General features: G+C 41.3%; 1 protein-coding gene across 1 annotated transcript; it reads right to left on the reverse strand.

The window, feature by feature from the left end:
- Positions 1-4,769: 4,769 nt before the first annotated feature.
- On the reverse strand, positions 4,770-11,344 carry LOC309383735 (16 kDa beta-galactoside-binding lectin-like). Its single transcript, XM_081936571.1, has 4 exons — positions 10,976-11,344; positions 8,364-8,440; positions 5,755-5,926; positions 4,770-4,966 (listed from the first exon to the last, which is right to left on the reverse strand). Exons 1-4 carry the CDS (start codon positions 10,982-10,984, stop codon positions 4,820-4,822), a joined length of 405 nt encoding a protein of 134 aa, XP_081792697.1. The 5' UTR covers positions 10,985-11,344; the 3' UTR covers positions 4,770-4,819.
- Positions 11,345-23,139: the final 11,795 nt, after the last annotated feature.

A 23,139-nucleotide genomic window follows, 5' to 3' on the forward strand; every position in this document is an offset into this window, starting at 1 on the left:
CATTCTTGAGGCACTAGGCTAGAAATTGGCAGACTCTTGAGTTCTAGTGCCATCTTGGGCCCAAAGCCAGCTGGGTGACTTCGGGCCGGTCTCCCCCTCTCAAGCCCTGGGAAACAAACCCTTGCAAAGAAAACTGCCAGCACTTCTTCTGGGAGTCAAGAACCAGGAGTCAAAAGCTGACTTGAAAGCATACATAAAGACCATGCACACACGCAAATAAAGATTGGAGCTTTAAAACCAAAACATTTCATTAGCTCCCTTGAATGTTCATCATCTGGGGTACAAATCAAGTAAGTAAATCCAGCAAACCTTGGTTAAAAGCTACCATTTCAAAGAAAGCAAATGTCTAGCTTTAGACAACAATTGCAAATTAGCTTGCCAGGTCAATTACATTCTTGTAATGGAAAACTACTAGTGCAATGGGTTGTAAAAAAAACTTATTTAATCCAGAAGACATGAATTGGTTTTCAAGCAAATCCTTCCAATATAGCCTCCCCCCCCCCCTTTCCATCTTGTCCAGAGATCTCAACCTTTCTGCTTTATCTTGATAAGCTACTTTGCTTTTATTGTCATTAGTTGTATGTAGACTTCAGTTTTCCTCAACCTGGTGCCCTCCAGGTCTGATAGGGTGTGTGTGTGTGTGTGGCATCTGGAAGATACCAAGTGGAGGGGGAGACCAACAGTTTTTCTTACCTTGAATTCTTCTCCCTGTTGGAAAGGGAATGCTGCCTGCCTGATTTCCACCCCCCATTCTCCACACGTTTTGGAATTGCAAATAATGGTCCTCACATCGCCCTTACTGTCAAAGCGAGGGTTGAAGTGAAGGGCCAGTTCAGATTCATTCTGGCCCAGGTTGATGGCAAAACTGGAAAGAACAAGTTTTGATCATTAGTAGATAGTCCAAGAAATCTATTCTTACATTCAGACCTCTATATCCAGAGTACATGTGCAAATATAGAAAGGAAACCATAAAGAAGAGACGTCCAGAGCAGTCCAACTTACAAAGGCTACTCTGGACTTTCATCTTTACTTCCCAAGTGCAAGGGAAGGATTAACCCTTTCTCTTCCGGCTAGAAAATACAGTCTGACTACATTATAATAAATGTAAAGGTTCCCCTTGCACATAGGTGCTAGTTGTTCCCAACTCTAGGGGGCAGTGCTCATCTCAGTTTCAAAGCCGAAGAGCCAGCACTGTCTGAAGACGTCTCGTGGTCAAATGGCCGGCATGACTGAATGCCAAAGGTGCACAGAATGCTGTTACCTTCCCACCAAAGGTGGTTCCTATTTTTCTACTTGCATTTTTACTTGCTTTCGAACTGCTAAGTTGGCAGAAGCTGGGACAAGTAATGGGAGCTCACTTCCATTACATGGAAACTTGGCAACTTTGAAAAACACTGTTATTGCACTCCACATGCACATGCAAAAATATCTGAATTGCAGAACAATTTCAAGCTGAAGCTTTTTTCAAGTCAAAGACCAATAGGCTTCATTTTCTATCTGTTTTACAAATGGTGCTTGAAGGATTTTATATTATTTGGCATTCATTAAGTCATTATATAACCATGCAAAGACCAAGAAAACAATGGACACCTTGGGCAGCTTTAAGATCTGTGGACTCCAACTCCCAGAATTCCCCAGCTAGCATAAGAGTTGAAATCCACACATCTAAAAATTGCCCATGGAAGGTTGAGAAAAAAAATCAACTCAAGAGTTCTTGTTGGAGATATAAACGATCAGGTTTGAATTACCCTGTTTTGGACACATTGCGAAAACCCAACTGTCTACACAAGGCTCTGATAGTGGGAAAAGTGAGGGAAAATAGGACCAGGAGCAAGGGGGATGAACGCAGTGATGATGGGAGAACCCTTTGCAAAATCTGAGGGGCCAAGTTAAGGATAGATCAGTGATGGCTAACTGTTTGTCATCGTGTTGTGCACGCCCGCCCACAACCATAATGCAATGCAAGCGCAACCCCCCTGTGCATGCACATACAATCCCCTGTGCTCTGTCCACCCCTCACACAAGCGTGCATGACCCCACCTCCACTTCATTTTGGGCCAGGTAGGCCTCCCTGCAGCCTCCTGGGACCAAAACCTGGTCACAGCCCCCCCCGCACATGAATACGCATATCTCCCGCATGCGCCATCCCTGTGTATGCGCAGCAGAGACCTGAAAATCAGCTAGCCAGCAGGAGGTGTGCATGCATGCGCAGTAGAGCTGGGCTGGGGCGACAGCTTGCGTGCTCGCAGAGAGGGCTCTGCTTGCCACCTATGGCACATGTGCCATAGGTTCGCTATCGAAGAATAGATCGTGGAGAAAACCTATGTGGTTACTAAGAATAAGCAGCAACTTAATAGCCCATAATCGTTTTTATTATCTTCCATAAACGTTGGCGATTCCTTCAGGCATCCATCCATGGGAGAAATGTGGCTTATTCTGCTTTAAATGCCTCCAGAAGTTGTGAATGCTCCAACACTGGATGTTTTTAAGATGATGTTGGATTTCCATTTGTCTGAAGTGGTGTAGGGTTTCCTGCCTAAGCTGAGGGTTGGACTAGAAGACCTCCAAGGTCCCTTCCAACTCTGTTATTCTATTCTAAATGGGGTTCAAACAACAGAAGAACTAGGGTTTCATCTGCAGAATGAATCACCAGTAGCCAGTGTTGGCGTAAGGGACAAGCCAGAATTAGTTCAGCTTCATACCTGTTAAGCATTAATTATAGGCTACATAAGCCATAATCAGCTGGCCTTCAGTATATACCAAACTGTGGAGTCCTTGATGCCAAGAGTGGTTTTCTCACATGATTCATTCATCAAATGAGTGCCAGATGTCATTACTTAGGTGGGTAATGAAATATCTGCAGCCAAAAAGGCTAGCCTGTATGTATCCGAACCTACAATCTAAACGTTGGAGATGTGACTGTGTTGGTGCCACGTACTACCATATTTGGTGGACTTGTAAAAAAGTTAAAGCATTTTGGATAAAAATATGGTGGGTTATTCAAAATATTTTGAAAAAGAGGATAAAGTTCACACCCCAGTTGTTTTTGTTAGGCATAGTTTCAGATTGTACTGTTATAGAGACTAATCTGATCTTGAACCTAACGACGGCAGCAAGATTGTTGGTGGCGCAATATTGGAAGAAGGAAGAGTTGCCCACTATCCAAGAATGGACGTTAAAAGTAGTAAACTTAGCAGAGATGGCCAAAATCTCAGCGTATCTGAAGGACCACTCAGATGAGAAGTACAAGCTGGACTGGAGAAGATGGATTGACTATATTCAAAACAAATACCGGACTAAAATTTTTTAGTTAGCTTATGAAAGGAAGGCATAAGGAATGCTACAATTTATTTAAAGTTAGTTTAATAAAGAGGGAGTTAAAGCACAAGAATAGTAACATGTTAAAATTAGTTAGCTTATGTTAGCGTATGGTTGTTAAATGTTTATACCCTGTATTTTGCTCTGGGAAGTCGGGGGGAGGGAGGGTGGGAAGAGGGAAGAGTAAGGGGGATGATAATTGTAAAATTTATTTTAAAAATTTAATATAAAAAAAAAGAAATATCTGCAGGCAAACCACTAAGCTCAGAAAGCACCAAACACCCCTCCCCCATTGTTTACCCCAGCTGCAAGTATCCTCTTATATTGATGTACCAAACCATAAGCCACAATTTACAACAAAGATTGGAGTGACCCAATCTTCTAGGCCAAATTCAACCTCTGTAGAAATTCAGCACTGTCAGAGTTCAGTAGCTTGTGAGTGATAGGGAATAGACTTAACATCAAGTGCACAGTTCATATTTCCACTCTATGGAGATTGCTGAACCCCAGGCTAATCTTTTTCACAAGATTTTTTTGGGGGGGGTTAGAATGGCAAGAAGACAACAGGAGAAAACACAAGATGTATAAGCTATAAGGAAGCTGTAAGAAACCTCACTGAATTTACCTCTAGTAATTCCCATTAGAGGCAAACTACTCTATAGGTAGCTGACTCTTCTTGCATCGTGTCACTCAAAATATGCACTGTGCCCAGTGTATGGGACTTGTAATTCAGCAGCCTGTACAACACTACAATTCCCAGCAGCCCCAGCCATGAGGTGTAACACAGCAACATTGGACTCCTTGCTCTCTTTTAGGGAAATACTGTTGGCTAAGTAAAAATTGTCCACTTGGTTTGAATTTGTCCAAACTCGAGTTATCCCAACAAGTTTCATAGCTGGACTGTGTAAGAAGAGATTTGCTTCTTATCCTGCTCTCCTAGGCGGCCAAAATTTAGGAAGAGTCCAGTGGCATCTTTGAAAACTAACCCTTTTATTTAAAGCATAGATTTTCATGAACTGCATTCTGATGCTTTGTTTCACAGAATTAGTTTCACCTTAGAACTGAGGAGAAATTTCCTGACAGTTAGAACAATTAATCAGTGGAACAACGTGCCTCCAGAAGTTGTGAATGCTCCAACACTGGAAGGTTTTAAGAGGATGTTGGATAACCATTTGTCTGAAGTAGTGTAGGGTTTCCTGCCTAGGCAGGGGGTTGGACTAGAAGACCTCCAAGGTTCTTTCCTACTCTGTTTTTCTATTCTAATTCTATTCTAATTCTATTCTAATTCTATTCTAATTCTATTCTAATTCTATTCTAATTCTATTCTAATTCTATTCTGGCACACATTTCTTAACATTTAAACAGGAAGCAAAATTTGAATTACTCCATGCAAAAAAGCAATTTGTACAGACGAGCAAAAGCTGAACGAACAGAATCAGGCAAAGGTAGTCTCACTTTATTCATGCAAGTTTTATTTTGGGCTTCATAACAAGGGATGGGCTCAATCAAATCTGACAGCTTTAATTTTCAGATCGCCAGCAATGGAGAGGTATTCCACTGTATCGATTTCCAGTCTATTTGGGAACATGAGTTCTTCCCCTTTGTGCATTTTCACAAGGATTTGTTTGGCATCAAAGCAGATAAAGAGCTGGAAGATATGAAGAAGAAAGTCTCTTGAGATACAGTTTATTATATTGTTCAGACGCTATAAAGTTTGTGAGAAAGAGTGTGTCCGTTTGGTGTCATTCTTGAGGCACTAGGCTAGAAATTGGCAGACTCTTGAGTTCTAGTGCCATCTTGGGCCCAAAGCCAGCTGGGTAACTTCGGGCCGGTCTCCCCCTCTTAAGCCCTGGGAAACAAACCCTTGCAAAGAAAACTGCCAGCACTTCTTCTGGGAGTCAAGAACCAGGAGTCAAAAGCTGACTTGAAAGCATACATAAAGACCATGCACACACGCAAATAAAGATTGGAGCTTTAAAAGCAAAACATTTCATTAGCTCCCTTGAATGTTCATTAGCTGGGGTACAAATCAAGTAAGTAAATCCAGCAAACCTTGGTTAAAAGCTACCATTTCAAAGAAAGCAAATGTCTAGCTTTAGACAACAATTGCAAATTAGCTTGCCAGGTCAATTACATTCATGTAATGGAAAACTACTAGTGTAATGGGTTCTAAAAAAACCTTATTTAATCCAGAAGACATGAATTGGTTTTCAAGCAAATCCTTCCAATATAGCCCCCCTCCCCCCCTTTCCATCTTGTCCAGAGATCTCAACCTTTCTGCTTTATCTTGATAAGCTACTTTGCTTTTATTGTCATTAGTTGTATGTAGACTTCAGTTTTCCTCAACCTGGTGCCCTCCAGGTCTGATAGGGTGTGTGTGTGTGTGTGGCATCTGGAAGATACCAAGTGGAGGGGGAGACCAACAGTTTTTCTTACCTTGAATTCTTCTCCCTGTTGGAAAGGGAATGCTGCCTGCCTGATTTCCACCCCCCATTCTCCACACGTTTTGGAATTGCAAATAATGGTCCTCACATCGCCCTTACTGTCAAAGCGAGGGTTGAAGTGAAGGGCCAGTTCAGATTCATTCTGGCCCAGGTTGATGGCAAAACTGGAAAGAACAAGTTTTGATCATTAGTAGATAGTCCAAGAAATCTATTCTTACATTCAGACCTCTATATCCAGAGTACATGTGCAAATATAGAAAGGAAACCATAAAGAAGAGACGTCCAGAGCAGTCCAACTTACAAAGGCTACTCTGGACTTTCATCTTTACTTCCCAAGTGCAAGGGAAGGATTAACCCTTTCTCTTCCAGTTAGAAAATACAGTCTGACTACATTAGAATAAATGTAAAGGTTCCCCTTGCACATAGGTGCTAGTTGTTCCCAACTCTAGGGGGCAGTGCTCATCTCCGTTTCAAAGCCGAAGAGCCAGCACTGTCTGAAGACGTCTCATGGTCATATGGCCGGCAGGACTAAATGCCAAAGGTGCACAGAATGCTGTTACCTTCCCACCAAAGGTGGTTCCTATTTTTCTACTTGCATTTTTACGTGCTTTCGAACTGCTAAGTTGGCAGAAGCTGGGACAAGTAATGGGAGCTCACTTCCATTACATGGAAACTTGGCAACTTTGAAAAACACTGTTCTTGCACTCCACATGCACGTGCAAAAATATCTGAATTGCAGAACAATTTCAAGCTGAAGCTTTTTTCAAGTCAAAGACCAATAGGCTTCATTTTCTATCTGTTTTACAAATGGTGCTAGAAGGATTTTATATTATTTGGCATTCATTAAGTCATTATATAACCATGCAAAGACCAAGAAAACAATGGACACCTTGGGCAGCTTTAAGATGTGTGGACTCCAACTCCCAGAATTCCCCAGCTAGCATAAGAGTTGAAATCCACACATCTAAAAATTGCCCATGGAGGGTTGAGAAAACTCAAGAGTTCTTGCTGGAGATATAAACGATCAGGTTTGAATCAGATATATCAGAGATATAAACGATCAGGTTTCCTGCCTCGGCAGGGGGTTGGACTAGAAGACCTCCAAGATTCTTTCCTACTCTGTTGTTCTTTTCTAATTCTATTCTAATTCTATTCTAATTCTATTCTAATTCTATTCTAATTCTATTCTAATTCTATTCTAATTCTATTCTAATTCTATTCTAATTCTATTCTGGCACACATTTCTTCACATTTAAACAGGAAGCAAAATTGGAATTACTCCATGCAAAAAAGCAATTTGTACAGATGAGCAAAAGCTGAACGACATAATCAGGCAAAGGTAGTCTACATATGTGCTAGTCGTTCCCAACTCTAGGAGGCAGTGCTCATCTCCGTTTCAAAGCTGAAGAGCCAGTGCTGACCGAATATGTCTCTGTGGTCATATGGCCAGCAGGACTAAATGCCGAAGGCGCACAGAATGCTGTTACCTTCCCACCAAAGGTGGTTCCTATTTTTCTACTTGCATTTTTACGTTCTTTCCAACTGCTAAGTTGGCAGAAGCTGGGACAAGTAATGGGAGCTCACTTCCATTACATGGAAACTTGGCAACTTTGAAAAACACTGTTCTTGCACTCCACATGCAGGTGCAAAAATATCTGAATTGCAGAACAATTTCAAGCCGAAGCTTTTTTCAAGTCAAAGACCAATAGGCTTCATTTTCTATGGGTTTTACAAATGGTGCTTGAAGGATTTTATATTATTTGGCATTCATGACTAAGTCATTATATAACCATGCAAAGACAATTCATTGTTACATTTAAAAAAAAAACTAACCAGGTTCTCCAAAAAAATTCAACAAACGATAATTTAAAGGACATGTACGGGTCCAACTATCCACTGAACAAAAATGATTTCAGTGTCCTTTTATCGCAGAATGAATTCAACCCAATATCCTTTCAACCCAATATTCTTTGTGATGTAATTTTATTTATTTATTTATTTATTTATTGGACTTCTAGACCGCCCCCTCTCCCCGAAGGGACTCGGGGCGGTGTACAGGTACAAATTAAAATCATACAGTCAAAATACATATAACTAAAATCGAATTAAATACACCCCTGTACAAATTTATAAAATTAAAACTTAACCTTAAAACCAAATCACAAAATTTAAAATACAAACTGAGGTGGGAAAGCTGGAATTAGGCCAGGCCAGCTAGATGAAACAAGTGGGTTTTGAGTTTCTGGCGGAAGGAGCGGAGGTCCGTGGTCGTTCTAATGTCAGGGGGAAGGTCATTCCAGAGGCTCGGGCCCACCACAGAGAAGGCCCTTCCCCTGGGCGCTGCCCGCTGACACAGCCCAGTGGACGGCACCCGGAGAAGTCCCTCTCTGTGTGAGCGAATCGGTCTAAGGGATGTGAGGGGCAGGATACGATCCCGCAAATAACTAGGTCCTGTGCCATGGAGCGCTTTGAAGATGATAATCAGCACCTTGAAACGCACCCGAAAAGCCACAGGCAGCCAGTGCAGCCCGCACAGGAGAGGTGTTACGTGGGAGTATCTAGAGACTCCCAGAACTAATTACAATTCTATTATCGACAAACCTTTCGGCATTTACGTCTATCCTGCCTTTCACTTTGATGCAACCGCCAGGCTTGATTTTCGTTTGAGCAACCAGATGCTAAAAAAAAGAAGAGCAGGGGGTGAGAATTGCCAAACTTCTAGCCCAAAACAGAAAAGAACATTAATCAATATTCTGTAATTATCTCATGACTGATAACAATTGAAAGCACAGGGGGGGGGGAATTAGGAAAGAAAACTTCCAAATAAGTTTTAAACTAAAACTTCTATGTAAAGCAACATACAGGATTTCTCAGACAGATGTTGTACTACCGTAAGTCCTTTTCCAGTTCATTTTTTTTGGAACAGTTCTTCTCATGCAAAAAAAAAAAGGCACTTTTTCCTCCTTTGTGCTTATATGTGCTTCCCCTGTTATTTTTATAGATTAAAAGACACAAGACAGATCTATCTAAAAAACAATTACACCTATTCCAAATTCTGGAAGTGTTTTCACAGAAATCTAAAAATGATTTTCCACCCACTTCAGAGTTTCCACAAATTTTCCATCTCAACTGCATATAGACCCTAGCAAATTCTTACATCACTCTGCTTTTCACAGGGTTTCATGAATAAACCACAATTGACTAGATTTGTGCATCCTTATAACCTATTTGTGTTAGCTTTCTCAGGCACAACAGAGAGGAGACGTGACTAGATAGCTAATTCTATTTTGTTGTAAAGCTACATTAACAGAATCTTGCAAGTCTGAAAATAGGATTTTTTTTCATCTTTACAGCCTGAGAAATTAAGGATGGTCCCTCCATCCCAGCCTCTTTCTCTGCCCATTACAGACCTACATCATGGTATGCCCTCTGTTATCTGACTGTTCCCAAGGCAGCATTACTTCATTCTGCGTTTCAAGGTCTTTCTCACATTCCATTATAATTTGTATTTTGCAACCTAAAAATGTTTGGGTTGCACATGTTAAGGCAAAGGTATGCAAACCCAATTAAATATTAGCATGAATCCATGTAGCTTGTTTTGTTTAGGCTAAGTTCCTGTAAACGTAATTGCTTATGAATAAAGTCACCCTTAGCTAGGTAGAAAGCAACTGCTATACATGAAGCTCAGTACATACAGCTTTCAATAAAAAAAATATGTCAGGAAAAGAAGAAAAACAAGCTTGAAATTCAGTATGAGACTTCAGCTGTGTTGAAACCCAGGAGATCAAATAATTGGGGCAGTTTGATAGTTTAGCTTAGAAAGTACAACACATTTATGCAAAGGTATGTAGTACAAAGTTTGTGCACACTGCAGAGAAAAGAGACAATGTTTTCTCACAGTGAGAAGTCAAGTTTTGCTAAGGATTAGTGAGATATCCAAAGAAGTGGAAAATAAATATGTCTTTGTTCATTACACAATCCTATTATACACATAAGGATAAGGAGCGTTCGATTCCCAATGCTCTAAAAATGATTGGATCAAAATGTGGAAAAGCAACTCGGCAGGCTGGGTTAATTACCCACAGCGTCCCATATACTATAGCCGTGTTTCTCAACAGTGGTTAGTTTAAGATGGGAGGACTTCAATTCTCAGAATTCTGAGAGTCAAAGTCCACCCATTTTAAACTTGCCAAAATTGAGAAATATTGTACTGTAGACTCTCCCCACCAGGGCTGTGGAAGAGGGAGGAGGCTACCTTAAGTGTACCTTTCTCCAACTTGTAAAACACAAAGGCTCTCCCACCCAAAATTGTTTCCAGCTTGGATAAAGTCTTAGTAAGGCATACTTGGAGCACTGCATCCAGTTTTTGTCACTTTACCCAAAAGTTGTTGCAACTTTGGAAAAAGTGCAAAGAAGAGCAACTAAGATGATTAAGGGCCTGGAGTCTAAAACATATGAAGAACAGTTGCAGGGTTTGGCTAGTCTAAAGAAAAGAAGGACTAGTGGTGATAGGATAGCCATCTTCCAGTATTTGAGGGGCTGCCACAAAGAAGAGGGGGAGGGTCAACTTATTTTCCAAAGCACCAGAAGCCAGGACAATAAGCAATGGATGGAAACTAACCAAAGAGAGGAGCAACCTGGAATCAAGGAGAAACTTCCTAACAGTGAGGACAATTAACCAGTGGAACAGCTTGCCACCAGAGGTTACAGGTGCTTCATCACTGGAAGTTTTTAAGAAGAGACTGGGCGGCCACCTATGTGAAATGGTGTAGGGTCTCCTGTTTGAGCAGGGGGTTGGACTAGACCGCCTCTAAGGTCCCTTCCAGCTCTATTCTGATTGAAATCTGACCAAGATTGGACCAGCACCCAATAAATGTTCCCTTTAGTGTATTTTAATATGAGCTCCAGTATAACTTTTGCACTTCTGACAAAATGCTTAAACTTGTTTTACACCAAACTTCTAAACCAATGTGTTGTTGTTGTTGTTTTTCAACTTCGCAAATGGGTGGATTCCAATTTCCACGCTGGCTAGGAGTTGAAGTCCGCCCGTTTTCAAGTTGCCAAACCTCAATAAAACCGTCCTAAACATTACAATCATGTTACTCTCATCTCTTCCTTTCCCGGCTGAGCAACATCAACAGTTCTGTATCCCAGGAAAAATAATAATAATAATACATATATGTGTATACACACACATTGCCTTTTCTACTCACCACTGCCATCGTTTTTTTTCCCGATTTCTCGGAGAAGTCGCAGCACACCCTGCACACCAAAGCAAACACCCTTAATTGTCCCAGGCTCTTTCCCCGCAACCTTGAAATAGCTTTCAGCTGCAGGTGCTTTTTTTTACTCCCAGCCAATCAGGAGTGAAACGCCGAGCACCAATTAACGAGATGGGAAAACGGACCTACGGCTTTTTCCAGGTGAGCGTTCATCAACCGAGCCACGAGAGGGCGGATGCGTAAGAGTGCTTTAAAATAGACATTAAAAAAAATAGAAATAATAATAAAAAAATGTTTGCAATCTCCACGATCTATTCGCGGCTTGGACAGAAATCTATCTGTTTGAAGGTATGCAGAGAAAAGTATTTAGACTACAGCTCCCAGAATTCCCCTTGATCATTCCCAGGAATTTTTTTTTTATGGGGGCAAAAGGAGAGCCGTGTGACTACAGTTCCCAGCAGCCTTTCGGAGCACGGCTAAAACATGGTCTTTCGCCAGGCCGACATTCTGATTTGTGGATAATGAGTGGCGCGTTGCGGATTGGCTGCATTGGGGGTGGGACTAGATTTGCACAAGGAGACCCTCTTAACAGGGAGCGGGGTGTATGTGTACATTTTTGAAAACCAGGTTTTACGCGGATCTCAGGTGGAAATGTTAATTATTCCTATTTAATGAAAGAATCGCAAGGGAAACCCGTGAAGAGATTGCAGCCAGAATTGCAAGCATAGGTATTGCAGGAGAGTCCATGGTAGCCAAAAATATTGACACTTCAGCTGAAAACTTCAACTAAGTGTTTTTACGGATAGGAAAAGAAAGGCAAAAAGGAAACCAGACAATATTTCTTTCGAAATTATTGTATTAGTGCCATTATTAACATATCCCACAAGGCAAGTTAACAGCTTTACATCCAGAATGGCAGATTTAAACTATAATCTATGTATCTGCTGAATCACTGAGACAGGCTTAGAGTAAATGGGATTTATGAACAATTTTGGAAGCGATTCCCTAACAGATTCCTTTTTGCCCAAGTGTATAAAAAATGGAAGGCATGTTGCTGGCGATAGAAAAAGATGCTAGTCCATATGCATCCTTGTTTATTTGAAGCATTTTGGAACGGGCACGCAATTTGGGCGTCCTCCTTGATGCCCGGCTGGCTATGGAAGATCATGTGGCAGCCGTGGCGAGGGGGACATTCCACCAGGTTCGCCTGGTGCGCCAATTGCGACCCCTTTTGGACCGGGAGGCCCTGCACACAGTCACTCACGCGCTGGTGACGTCTCGCCTGGACTACTGTAATGCTCTCTACATGGGGCTCCCCTTGAGGTGCACCCGGAGACTGCAGTTGGTCCAGAATGCAGCCGCGCGGGTAATTATGGGGAGATCGAGGTTCTCCCATATAACACCGCTCCTGCGCGAGCTGCACTGGCTTCCTGTGGCCTACCGGGTGCGCTTCAAGGTGTTAGTTACCATCTTCAAAGCGCTCCATGGCATAGGGCCTAGTTACCTGCGGGATCGTGTCCTGCCCCATACATCCCTGCGACCCATTCGCTCACACAGAGAGGGTCTCCTCCGGGTGCCGTCCTCTAGAGATTGTCAGAGGGCGGTGCCCAGGAGTAGGTCCTTCTCTGTGGCGGGCCCTACCCTTTGGAACGACCTCCCCCCAGACATTAGAACAACAACCGATCTCCGCTCCTTCCGCAGTAAACTGAAGACCCACCTGTTTCGGCTAGCCGGCCTGGCATAATTCGACAACTTTTCCACCCCTAGGTCATTTTTAATTGTCAATTTTAGTTTTTAAACTATTAATGTTATTTATTGTAATTATTTATTTATTTTTTACCTCCTCTGTATGACACTGTGCTAACTGTTGCTTGTGTACGTCGCCCCGAGTCCCTGTGGGGAGAGGGGGCGACTAATAAGTTTAAATAAATAAATAAATAAATAAATAAATCTGCCCCAAAAAAAGTCTTCAAAAAAACTTTCAAGCAATGTGTACATTTGAGTAGGGAGTCAGCTCTTCCCTAAAGGGGACTGCAGCACAGTAGATTTTTCATGATTTAAAGCAACTAGGGAGAGAGAATTTGGTCTAATCGTGGCTAAGGAATCAGGCTAGAGACTGGGAGTTCCACCATAGGCATAAAGCTAATTGGGTGATCTTTGGGCCAGCCAGTCATCCTCAGCCCTAAGAAACAGGTAATGGCAAACCATTTCAGGTAGTTTCCATAAATTAAAAAAAAATTGACTGAAAAGCACACTCTCACACAAAACATCCAGCAGCTGTGATAAGAATTCATGCATTGGAGCCCAACATCAATGAAGGACTGATTTAGATTAACAGTATAGAATAGTAAAATAATAGAATAAAACAGTCTGAGACCCCAACATACTCTAAAGTGGATATTTTCAAGATAAAATATCATGTTGGGAGCCCGTCTTTGGTGTTGGGAGGGAAGGCATTGAACAAAACAGCACCCGCCAATTAAAATAGCACAAATGATGACTAAGTAATGTAGGATATTTCCCAACAGACCTGTGGGTCAAAAGCTTTCCCACCAAGATCCTAGGGTATCAATTTTCAAATCAGAGGCCAATTTATGTAAAATATCGAGCTGATGCTGAATAATTCTGAATTCATCGGAAAGATTAAAACAATACATCCCATCAAAACTTTCACAACCCATATGCTGGCGAAGAAGCAAATAATCAATAGCAGCACAATTTTGCAAAATAGCTTTATGCAAAGCTTGTAGCTCATAATTAATTGCTGAAATAGCTAAAAAAATAACATTAATTATTTTTACCAAATTACATGCAACAGCGTTAATATTAAGATGAGCATGAGCAGCAAGCGCTGGCACACCCACTATAAATATAGCCAATGCTACATATTCTACTTTATTAAGCAAAGCTGTCTCAGAGTCACAAGTGTTGTCCAGCGTGACTCCTCGTCTAGAACGTCTGGAATAAAATTGCTGATTAGAAAGCAAAACAGGAATTAGCTAGCTAAAGCAACATTGCGCTTCACTAATATTAGCAGGAATATAATTAAAAGTTTCGTGACCACATGTAAAAAACCATCCTTGCGGAAGCCAAACATTAGCAAAATGAAAGGAAACCTCCTCAAAAGCTGTACAATTTAAAGTAGGTGAACTAATATGAAGACAGTAAGGCTTTTTACTTAAAGATATAGTTAACTACTTTAGCACATGTTATATTTTCAGGAACTGCTACTATGGGAGTATACAAAGCAATTGCATCAGGGGTCGGTTCATAAGCAATCAATCCCTAACTAGATATAGTCTTATAGTTAAAGTTTTCATCAAACCAGTGAAGTGTTGAATTACTGCAGACAGGAGTCAAACAGGATCCAAACATGTAGAAAGTAAATGTTCCATGTACTACAATTCGGATAAGCAGAAGACATCCATGTGTGTGATGTTAGCTAGCTGCACCCATAGATTTTTACTTCAGTCATTGTTCAAGTGAGTTTTTGGGTGAGATGACAGCAGCTATCGCTAAAGAGAAGCAATGAACAAGTAAACATAAACAAATGATGACTAAGGACTTGGCAAAAATAGGCAGCGCATTAGTTCTCGGGGATTTGTTCCACGTGTCATTGTTTCAGCACTGCTTGCGCTTTGGTGATCAAGGTTTTCATATCTCCCCATGTCACTGGACAGCTGTTTTGGCAAGATCGTATTGGCCACTGTGCTGTCTGTAAAGTCACCTTGGTCATCTCTAGAACTGGATTTGGGAACTGGTACCACGATATCCTTAGCTAGACAAACACCACGTGCTAGAATCCACAAAGACCTGTAGAAGCAAGCACAACATATCCAAACAAACTTTTTAAATCTATTATGTTACCTATGCCAAATTAGCCAAATTGGGGTACGCCAAATTGTTAGTACCCGAGATCCCTCCTTTTTTATTTGTTTGAGAAGACAGTCCTTAAAGGACCAATTAACACATTCCACAATGGCTTGACCTGTGGAATAGTAAAAAAGAAAACCCAAAAATTAAAACAATGTTCCAATTTGTACAAAATTGCAAAAAGGCCAATGAAAAATAGGCCAGGCCATTATCAGTCTTTAAAAAGAAAGTTTGCTCAAAGCAATAATGGCTGAAAAAAAATGAAATATAACATGATTAGTTGTTTTTCCTCGTTGAAACATGCCCAAAAATTAAAAATAAATAAATGAATTTATTTCTAGGGAGCCAGAGAGGGAACATAAGTGACATCCATTTGCCATAATTTATTAGAGGCTAAACCACGGGGATTAACACCCATGCCCCCACAGGGGGATGCCCCAAAACACTGGGGGCAAGATGAAACAATTTGCTTGGCCTGGTCAATTGGAATATGGCAAGATTGTGCCAGCCCTCTGGCATTCTGATGAAAAAAAGTAATCAAAAAATGAATCTGGAAAAAAAAAACATAGTTAAAACATGAACAGCTACATCTGAGTTGCATACCTGTTGCTTTAAGAAAAAAGTCCCAGAAAAAACAAATGACTGCGTATGTAAGCATAATAATTGCTGCAAAGTTATAAACAAAGCCATAAGGTTAAGATTCAATCCTGGGTGTGATATAAATACCTAAAAAATTAAAAATGATTTAACACACATAACGAAAGTCAGAAATGTAGTTTAAAAGCTTGTTGAGAAAAGATGTAAAAAGCTAAAATAGCAACAAACAATTTTAAGAAAATGTTGCAGGAACAACTGCATTACAGGGTAGGAAACTTTCATGAGAGTCCTTATAAGCAATTACTCTTCTCGTTCACCCTCCACTTGAAAAACAGTGTTGCAAAAACAGAGAAATGAAAGCAAGACAAGTAGGAAATGAAAAGTCATTAAACATGCAAGCCGAAGATCTTTAGGCAAATGATATGAAATACAGACCACATAGTCAGTTAAAGCACACTGAAAAGAGAAGTTTTTTCGGAAAATAAAATTGAAAATCAAATTTTGGAAAAGGAAAAATAATATTAAGTCAGTTCAGTTTCTACAACAAACCCAAGGTTATTAATTCAACAACTGCCTAAAAAAATGGCAAAACATTTTAAAATGGAGTCTTTATGTCTTAAAAATATCAAGTTAGCTGACAATTTCTATGAGGAATGCAATCCTCAAAAGATCATTAATCTCAACTGCGGCAAATGCAGCTGAGGAAATCACGATAACATCTCCAGGTTGTTTTCCTTTGGTCAGTAATTCAAACAAAAATTGTGTCAGCAAAGAAAAATATGGCCTTACCCAATTAAGAGTACCCAATAACTGTTGTAAGTTAACTAGTGACATAACGGTAGGCAATTTCAAACAATGAAATGCTGGGGCAGAATAGGAATGGAACATCTTATGACCCAAATATAGATAAAGAGCATATAGTTGTACTTTTTTCTGGGGAAATTTGCAACCCATAAACAGTCAAATCATTTTGTATTTCTGAAAGCCAATTAGGTGGTATCTTTGGGGCTCCAATTAAAATATCATCCATATAGTGATTTACCAAAGCCAATGAATAAATTTGAAGCAAAAAGAACTAAGTAAATCTATAAATCAACCAACGAAATAATTTTGGACATTTTGCTTTTAGCTTCAGCCCTTTGTGGAAAGGGCTGGGGGAAGTTGCAGGCATTTCCCCCCTTAACTTTCAACAATCCCTTTTATAACATTTTCCTTGAGGTTTGCTGCCTTGTGAGAAAGCGGCTGCCAATAAATTAGCCTGATGAGAGACTGTTCCTATATCTTGACATGCTTTAATCATTTCTGCCAACTCAGGATTGTTCCCCAAAGCAATAATTGCCCTTCGGCATTTGGAAGTAGCTTTCTCCTTTGCTAATTTCACCAAAAACTTCATCTGAGCTTTGGAATTAGCTATTTGTTGTTTTAAACCATCCTGCAATCTGTTCACAGACTCTTCCTAAAGAGGGGGAGGTGGGGGGAGGGAAGCAGACACACAGAAAACAGACTTTTCCTGACCGGCAGTAAAGTCAAACTTTTCTTGCAAAGCAGGGCAAAGAAAGATAGAACAACAATAATCCTTTAAGCCAATTACTTCATGATTTTGTGGAATCAATTTAGGTGGACAGACAGAAAACATATCTTCTTTCTTCCCCTCCTTTTTTTTCTAATTGTTCCTCTTACTGTGGAGAAGCAGAAGAATTAGCCTCTCTGTGAGGAGCTGGAAGTCCAATTGAAGATGATTTTAGGGGAATAATTTTTACTTGATCATAATCAGATGAAGGCTCGGTGGTCAATTGATGTCCTGCCAAAACTTTAGAGCCAAATTTTTCTACTACTTGATGGCACTGAGACCACGGATGTCCTATCTTCCAAGGACATTGTTTCCCTATCCCTCCAGCCAGCTTCCTTATGAATGCCTCAGGTGTTGTAACACCTGACTCCTGTATCAAGAATCTAAATTCTTGTACAATTTGCTGCTGGTGAGACAGATTGCAACCCATACTTACCTCTGAGGGGTCCCGTAGGACGATTGGCATGCCGTGAGGTCTGTTCCAGACGGGAGGTAAGTATGTTGGCTGTTGCTCCCCCGAAGGGTGTTCCCGGGTTTCGGCACCAGATGTAGGTTTCAGAAATCCATCAGGCAGTTTGTGTCCAAAATATCTGTCTGCCTTTCGCAGAATTTATTTGGCTTTTATATAGTTTTTACAAGCAAAGCAACGAGCAACAACACATTGCAATAACAGGTTCACTCCCCCAAATCTTCCCTAGAGAATCAAGAATACTATTCAGGCCAAGGTTAACTCATGCCTTTGCTCTGGTGAATTAATGAGCTAATAGATAACGGCTGTGCATCACCTTTCCTTTATTCCTGCATTTGGTTCTGCTAATTAGGTGAGTTTGTAGGTTTTCAAGATAGCCAGCTACTGAGATCATGGTAATTTCTACGCATGTCTTTACGTAAGCCTTACCTCTCATTCCCACACCTAACAAGAATGTAAAAAGATTTTCTTACAGAAACCAGAACCTTGCCAAAGTGCTTGATACATTGTACATAAAACAATTTCCTTTTCAGTTGTTCCCAAGCTTGTTTCTTTTGATTTTATTCAGAATACCATGCTTTTTTTCAATTCTTACGCTTACATATTATGGGATGTCTAATTTTTCATGATACAACTGGACAGATGACTTTTCCTAAACCAATCAACATTTTCTTGATTGGTTTAGGTTTTGGTTATTTTGCAAATGTAAGCCTTTATTCCAGGTTCCTTCCTCAGTCTAAAGAGAAGACCTTTTAAATTGAAACATTTCAACTAAATCGTGAATTAAATTATTCTCTCGTTTGCTTAATTGGGGTGTAGCATACTGAAGCACGTACCTAGGAGCCATATTTGACTATCATTGGACAAAGGAAATGTCACCGAAATACACAGTGGGCAAGGGAGAGTGGAGGGTTTTGTCCACTCCACACACATGCACACAAACGAGGTTTTGCATAATACCTTTATGGACAAAAGACAAAGTCCATGGAAACCAAAACTTGGTTCAGAACGATTAGGAGGGTTTGGGGTCAGCGGACATGTGTTGGTTTAAGTCAGGAATCCTGGGCACATCCTTTGGGAATGTCTCCTCAGCGTTTCAAGTGCTGTTCAAGTGCCTCTAGAAACACCTGCCTCCTGCTAGTATAATTTATTAAGAGATTGATCATTTAATCCTCATATCGTTTCCTGTGAAAAAGGCCCCACGAAGAATGCATCCAATCCCACTTAGGGAAACTCTTCCCCCCCTCTCCCTTCGCATAACGCTGCTCTTCCATCACAGCCCCCTTTCTTCCTACTCAACTCCCCCCCCAGGCTGTCTTAACACATGGGCCTGATGGGCATTTGCCTTTAAGCCCCACCACAAGCATAGGGACTCCATACTAATCTGTGTATGTTAACCCTTCAATGCACCAGATATCCTATAAATACAGTAACTGGATGGCTTACTGAGTATTATTGTGTTTTTCAAGCCTTGTGTACTGTTCAAATGTTTATCATGTGGATTAGTTGTTGCTGCACAGTATGTTTTTAATGTTTCGACACCGATTTTGTTGGAAGTGTTTAATTAAATGCATGTTTAATTTTACCGACCATTTACATTTTTATTCCTGAGAGTAGTTGTCGTAGGGGCTTCAGTACACTGCTTTGCCCGGGCCCCATAATGCTGTTAAGATGGCCCTGCCCCCCCCCTCCGCCTCACCACATTGCTTCGCTCTGCTAGAACTGCCTCCACTTGAACAGAAGGCGCAATCCGATATTTAGTGCTGACCTCACAACTTTCAAGGCCAACAGCTTAAATTGAGAGGTGACTTAAATAAAAGCCTCAAGAAACATATTTTCTTCAGCGCTCCATCCACCATTGCCCAAAAGCTGAATAGAAGAGCTGGAAGGAACCTTAGAGGTCTTCTATTCCACCCCACTGCTCAAGCAGGAGGGGTGGCTCAGTGGCTAAGACACTGAGCTTGCCGATCAGAAAGGTCGGCAGTTCGGTGGTTCGAATCTCTAGTACAGGTCTCCTGTGTGAGCAGGGGGTTGGAATAGATGACCTCCAAGGTCCCTTCCAACTGTGTTACTGTTACATACGCCAGTCTGAAAGGCTTTTAAGCTTCAGTCAGATCCAAATGCCGCGGAGGGCGCTTTTCTGCTGCCAACGGGGAAATCCTGGGTCCACGTTGCCCCCATTCTCTTTACGGGTTTTCCCCATCTACGTGGTTCCTCCACCTCTGAGCGTCCGAGCAACTGAAACACAATATCGTAAAATCCGCCATGAACCCTAAGAGAAATGGACCAGATTGCTGATATTCGTACTCCCTCTCCCATTAGCTGTGTTGAAAGCGACAAGGCTCTTAAATCTAATCCTGGGGAATGTTGGGAGTTGTAGTCACTCCAGGCATCTTCCTTTTCACACTGTTTCAGTTCATTGAAATTGGACACAAAGATGCTGTCGCTGACACTTCGTTGCTGAAAATTATCTGTCTGGCTGTCTATCCACCCATCATATCTATCTTCCCTCCATACCTTTATCCATCTATCTAATCTCCCACATGCCTTCTATTTGAAATCTAAGGGGTAATCATTCAATTATGTGACCAGAAAGAATTGACACCAGTGGCTAAAAGCACCCTCACAACCATTCTTACACTGGATCTGTCATGCCCCAGCATACAATGTGTGTGTGTGCGTGCGTGTGTATGTGCGTGTGTGTGTGTTGTATTTGTGCTGATAAATAAATAAAGGGAGACTAGTATATCTATCTATCATCTATCTATCTATCTATCTATCTATCTATCTATCTATCTATCTATCTATCTATCTAACATACATACATACATACATCATACATACATACATACATACATACATACATACATACATACATACATATGAATTTGTGTTACGACCCCTGGTGTGCCCAAATATGGGAGGGAACTCACTACTCCCCCTGTCTATCGGCTCACAGCAGGAGACCATCCAGGCAGAAAACCATATTTTTAATGTTGCCTTTTTATATTTGTGTTGTATTTGTGCTGTCCTTTATTTATCAGCACAAATACAACACACACACACACACATATATTGTTGTTGCTCTTTAGCCCCATCTAGTGGCCCGAGAGGCAAATACCAATCTATATTGTTTTGAAACTGAACCAACAACCTCTTTTACCCATTAGCCCACTCTCTCAAAACACGTGCACACTGGGAAGGCAGACTCTGTTTTCTGTTAGCATTTTGAGGAGGCACAAGCACCAGGAAGAATCCAGCCTACTCTGTGGCACATGTTCATCCAAGGACAAACTCACATCCCCCCAATACACACAAACACACATAAACACACACAGCATTGCTGTTAAGATTTAGATTACCTGTATTTGCTAATTGTTATGTTCAGCAGCAACTCAATACTGCCTATCTTGTATTTGGGTTTTATTATATGTATTCCTATTCTCCCCTAGTTTAATCATCCTGTTCCTTTAACAAAGCATCCAGAACAACAGACACGGCCCATTTTATTGGAGGTATAGGTAGGTTTAGCTGCATGTCAAGCTGCACGCAGAGTAACATGTAATGAGGATAGAATAGTGAAACAGTGGCTACCTAGCAAGTGGGATCTAGGATAATGACTATACTGAGACCTGCTACTCTGCCAACGCAGCTACCTGCATAGGGCCATACAGCAGCCTCTAGACCAGTGATAGCGAACCTTTTCAGCACCAAATGCCAAAAAGGACACATGGAAGCATCATGTGTGAATGCTTGTTGGGGCTGTGCTCCGGAAAAGCCAAACGTCCGGGTTCTGGCGCACATGCGCACCCAACAATCAGCTGACTGGCATGCATGCATGCACTGGTTTATGGCACTGCCACGGGTGCAAAGAACAGCTGATCGTCATGCGTGCCAGAAACCCAGAAAACAAACAGGCAAGGCCGCGCATGCCCGGGTGACATGCTTCGTGTGCCACTTTGGGCACGCGTGCCATAGGTTCACAATCACAGCTCTATACAAGTCAAGCACCTCCAGTAGATACTATGTCACAGAGCCGGGCGGCTTCACACAAGACTAATCTCTAGTTCTTCTAAAGAATCATCAGCAAGGAATGCACTTGCCATTGCCGGAGCAAAGACTGAAGCAGCAAAAGCATGAGCAGCCTTTGTTGAACGAGAAATGGAAATAAAAAAAAGAGAGAGAGATTAGAGGAAACCCTGGAAATGCAGAAAGCTCTGTTAGAAGCAGACTGGGAGAGGCTTGCCATAGAGAAAGAAGTAACAGCTGCCACAGGCAAAGTCAACATATTAGAAAGAGGGGCGTATTCTGACCACGAATGCAGTGAAGGCAACAACGTGCTTGGGCCAGAAGCCGAACCTCAAGATCTCCTGCAATGCACTTCAGAGTACGTCTATCAGCAGCTCCAGGCCAAGTAGCAATGCTCACTTCGATGGAAAAGACAGCCTTCAAGAAGCAAGCCAAAGATGCTACTCAGCACCACTACAGGCCAACAACAAATCTCAAGCCTGCAAATGAAAAAGCTCCAAGCAAAGCTGCACCTCCGATAGCAGACCCACCCTCCTCCATGTACTTGAGCCTGCAGTGTACTTTGAATAAACTTTGCATGGCAATATCCTTCACTTTGGGAAAACATGAGAGAAGCCAAGGAAGAGAAAAAAGGGGAAGAAATTACCAAAAGTTCTATGGATTTGGAGGGGAGAAGAAAAGATCTAACGGCTTAGCACCTGGTGGAAGTCACCTGGCTAAAACACTTACCTTCTGCAAAAGGCTGTCACTGGAGAGATGGGAGTTTGTTGGTTTTTGAGTTTTTTTACTTCTCTAAGCCACCCAAAGTCACGGTGAGTGAATTGGGCAAAGTGACTGGAAAGCAGAGTCAGCAACAAAAGGAGATGTGATAGCAACAGTACCACTCCCGAACATGAATAAAGCAAAAGCATTGTAGGCCATTGAATTTCCTATTGTGCAAAGTATGAAGAGCTAGTCTAAAGCTAGGCTAAGTTAGTGAGGAATAAATAGTACCTTAAACTGTTAGTAATTTGACAGGAAATCCAACTTCTCTTCAATATATCAACAGCTCATAAATCAAAGAAATTGGGCTTATAAATGATGATGCTGTGTGCTAGAAACACACTCTCACTAAATATTTCTAATTCACCCTTCCCTCATGGCATCCAGGACGCAGAATTTCTTGTTGCTTTGATCTTTTTCCTTCCAAGTTGAATCTTATAGAATTCTTTCTCCTCGTCCTTCTATCAGAGGCACTCTTCAAGGTGCGCTTCCGGGTTGAAAGGATTAGCCGAGAGGGGTGGGGTGTTCCTTTCATGTCCCTGTCAAGAAACTGGAGCGAATGACAGGACTCATCCTGCCACACAGCCGTGCTTGGGTCTGAAACGCAGGCTTGCCAACCTCCAACCCAGCGTACGAACAGCATGAGTCACCGCGTTCCTTTCTGCTGATTAATGACTACAATGAAGTTATTTGAATATCATTCTAACTCAATCAAAATTATTTAATTATTCATTTAAAACTCTACTTACACAAATAGTTCATCTTCCTTCACTCTTTCTAAACATACTCAAGTGGACAATTATTGTGAAATAAAAATGCATGAATGGTACCTTATATTACATTTACAATTAAGAA

The sequence above is a fragment of the Natrix helvetica genome (assembly GCF_964273705.1).
Source record: "Natrix helvetica genome assembly, chromosome: 1".
NCBI lineage: Eukaryota > Metazoa > Chordata > Lepidosauria > Squamata > Natricidae > Natrix > Natrix helvetica.

Excerpts from the sequence above, each read along its gene's own strand:
- LOC309383735 (XM_081936571.1), bottom strand. Across the intron at positions 5,927-8,363 it reads ATAGACGTAAATGCCGAAAG|TTTTGCCATCAACCTGGGCC; the intron begins GTTTGTCGATAA and ends TGTTCTTTCCAG. Across the intron at positions 4,967-5,754 it reads AACAGGGAGAAGAATTCAAG|CTCTTTATCTGCTTTGATGC; the intron begins GTAAGAAAAACT and ends CATATCTTCCAG.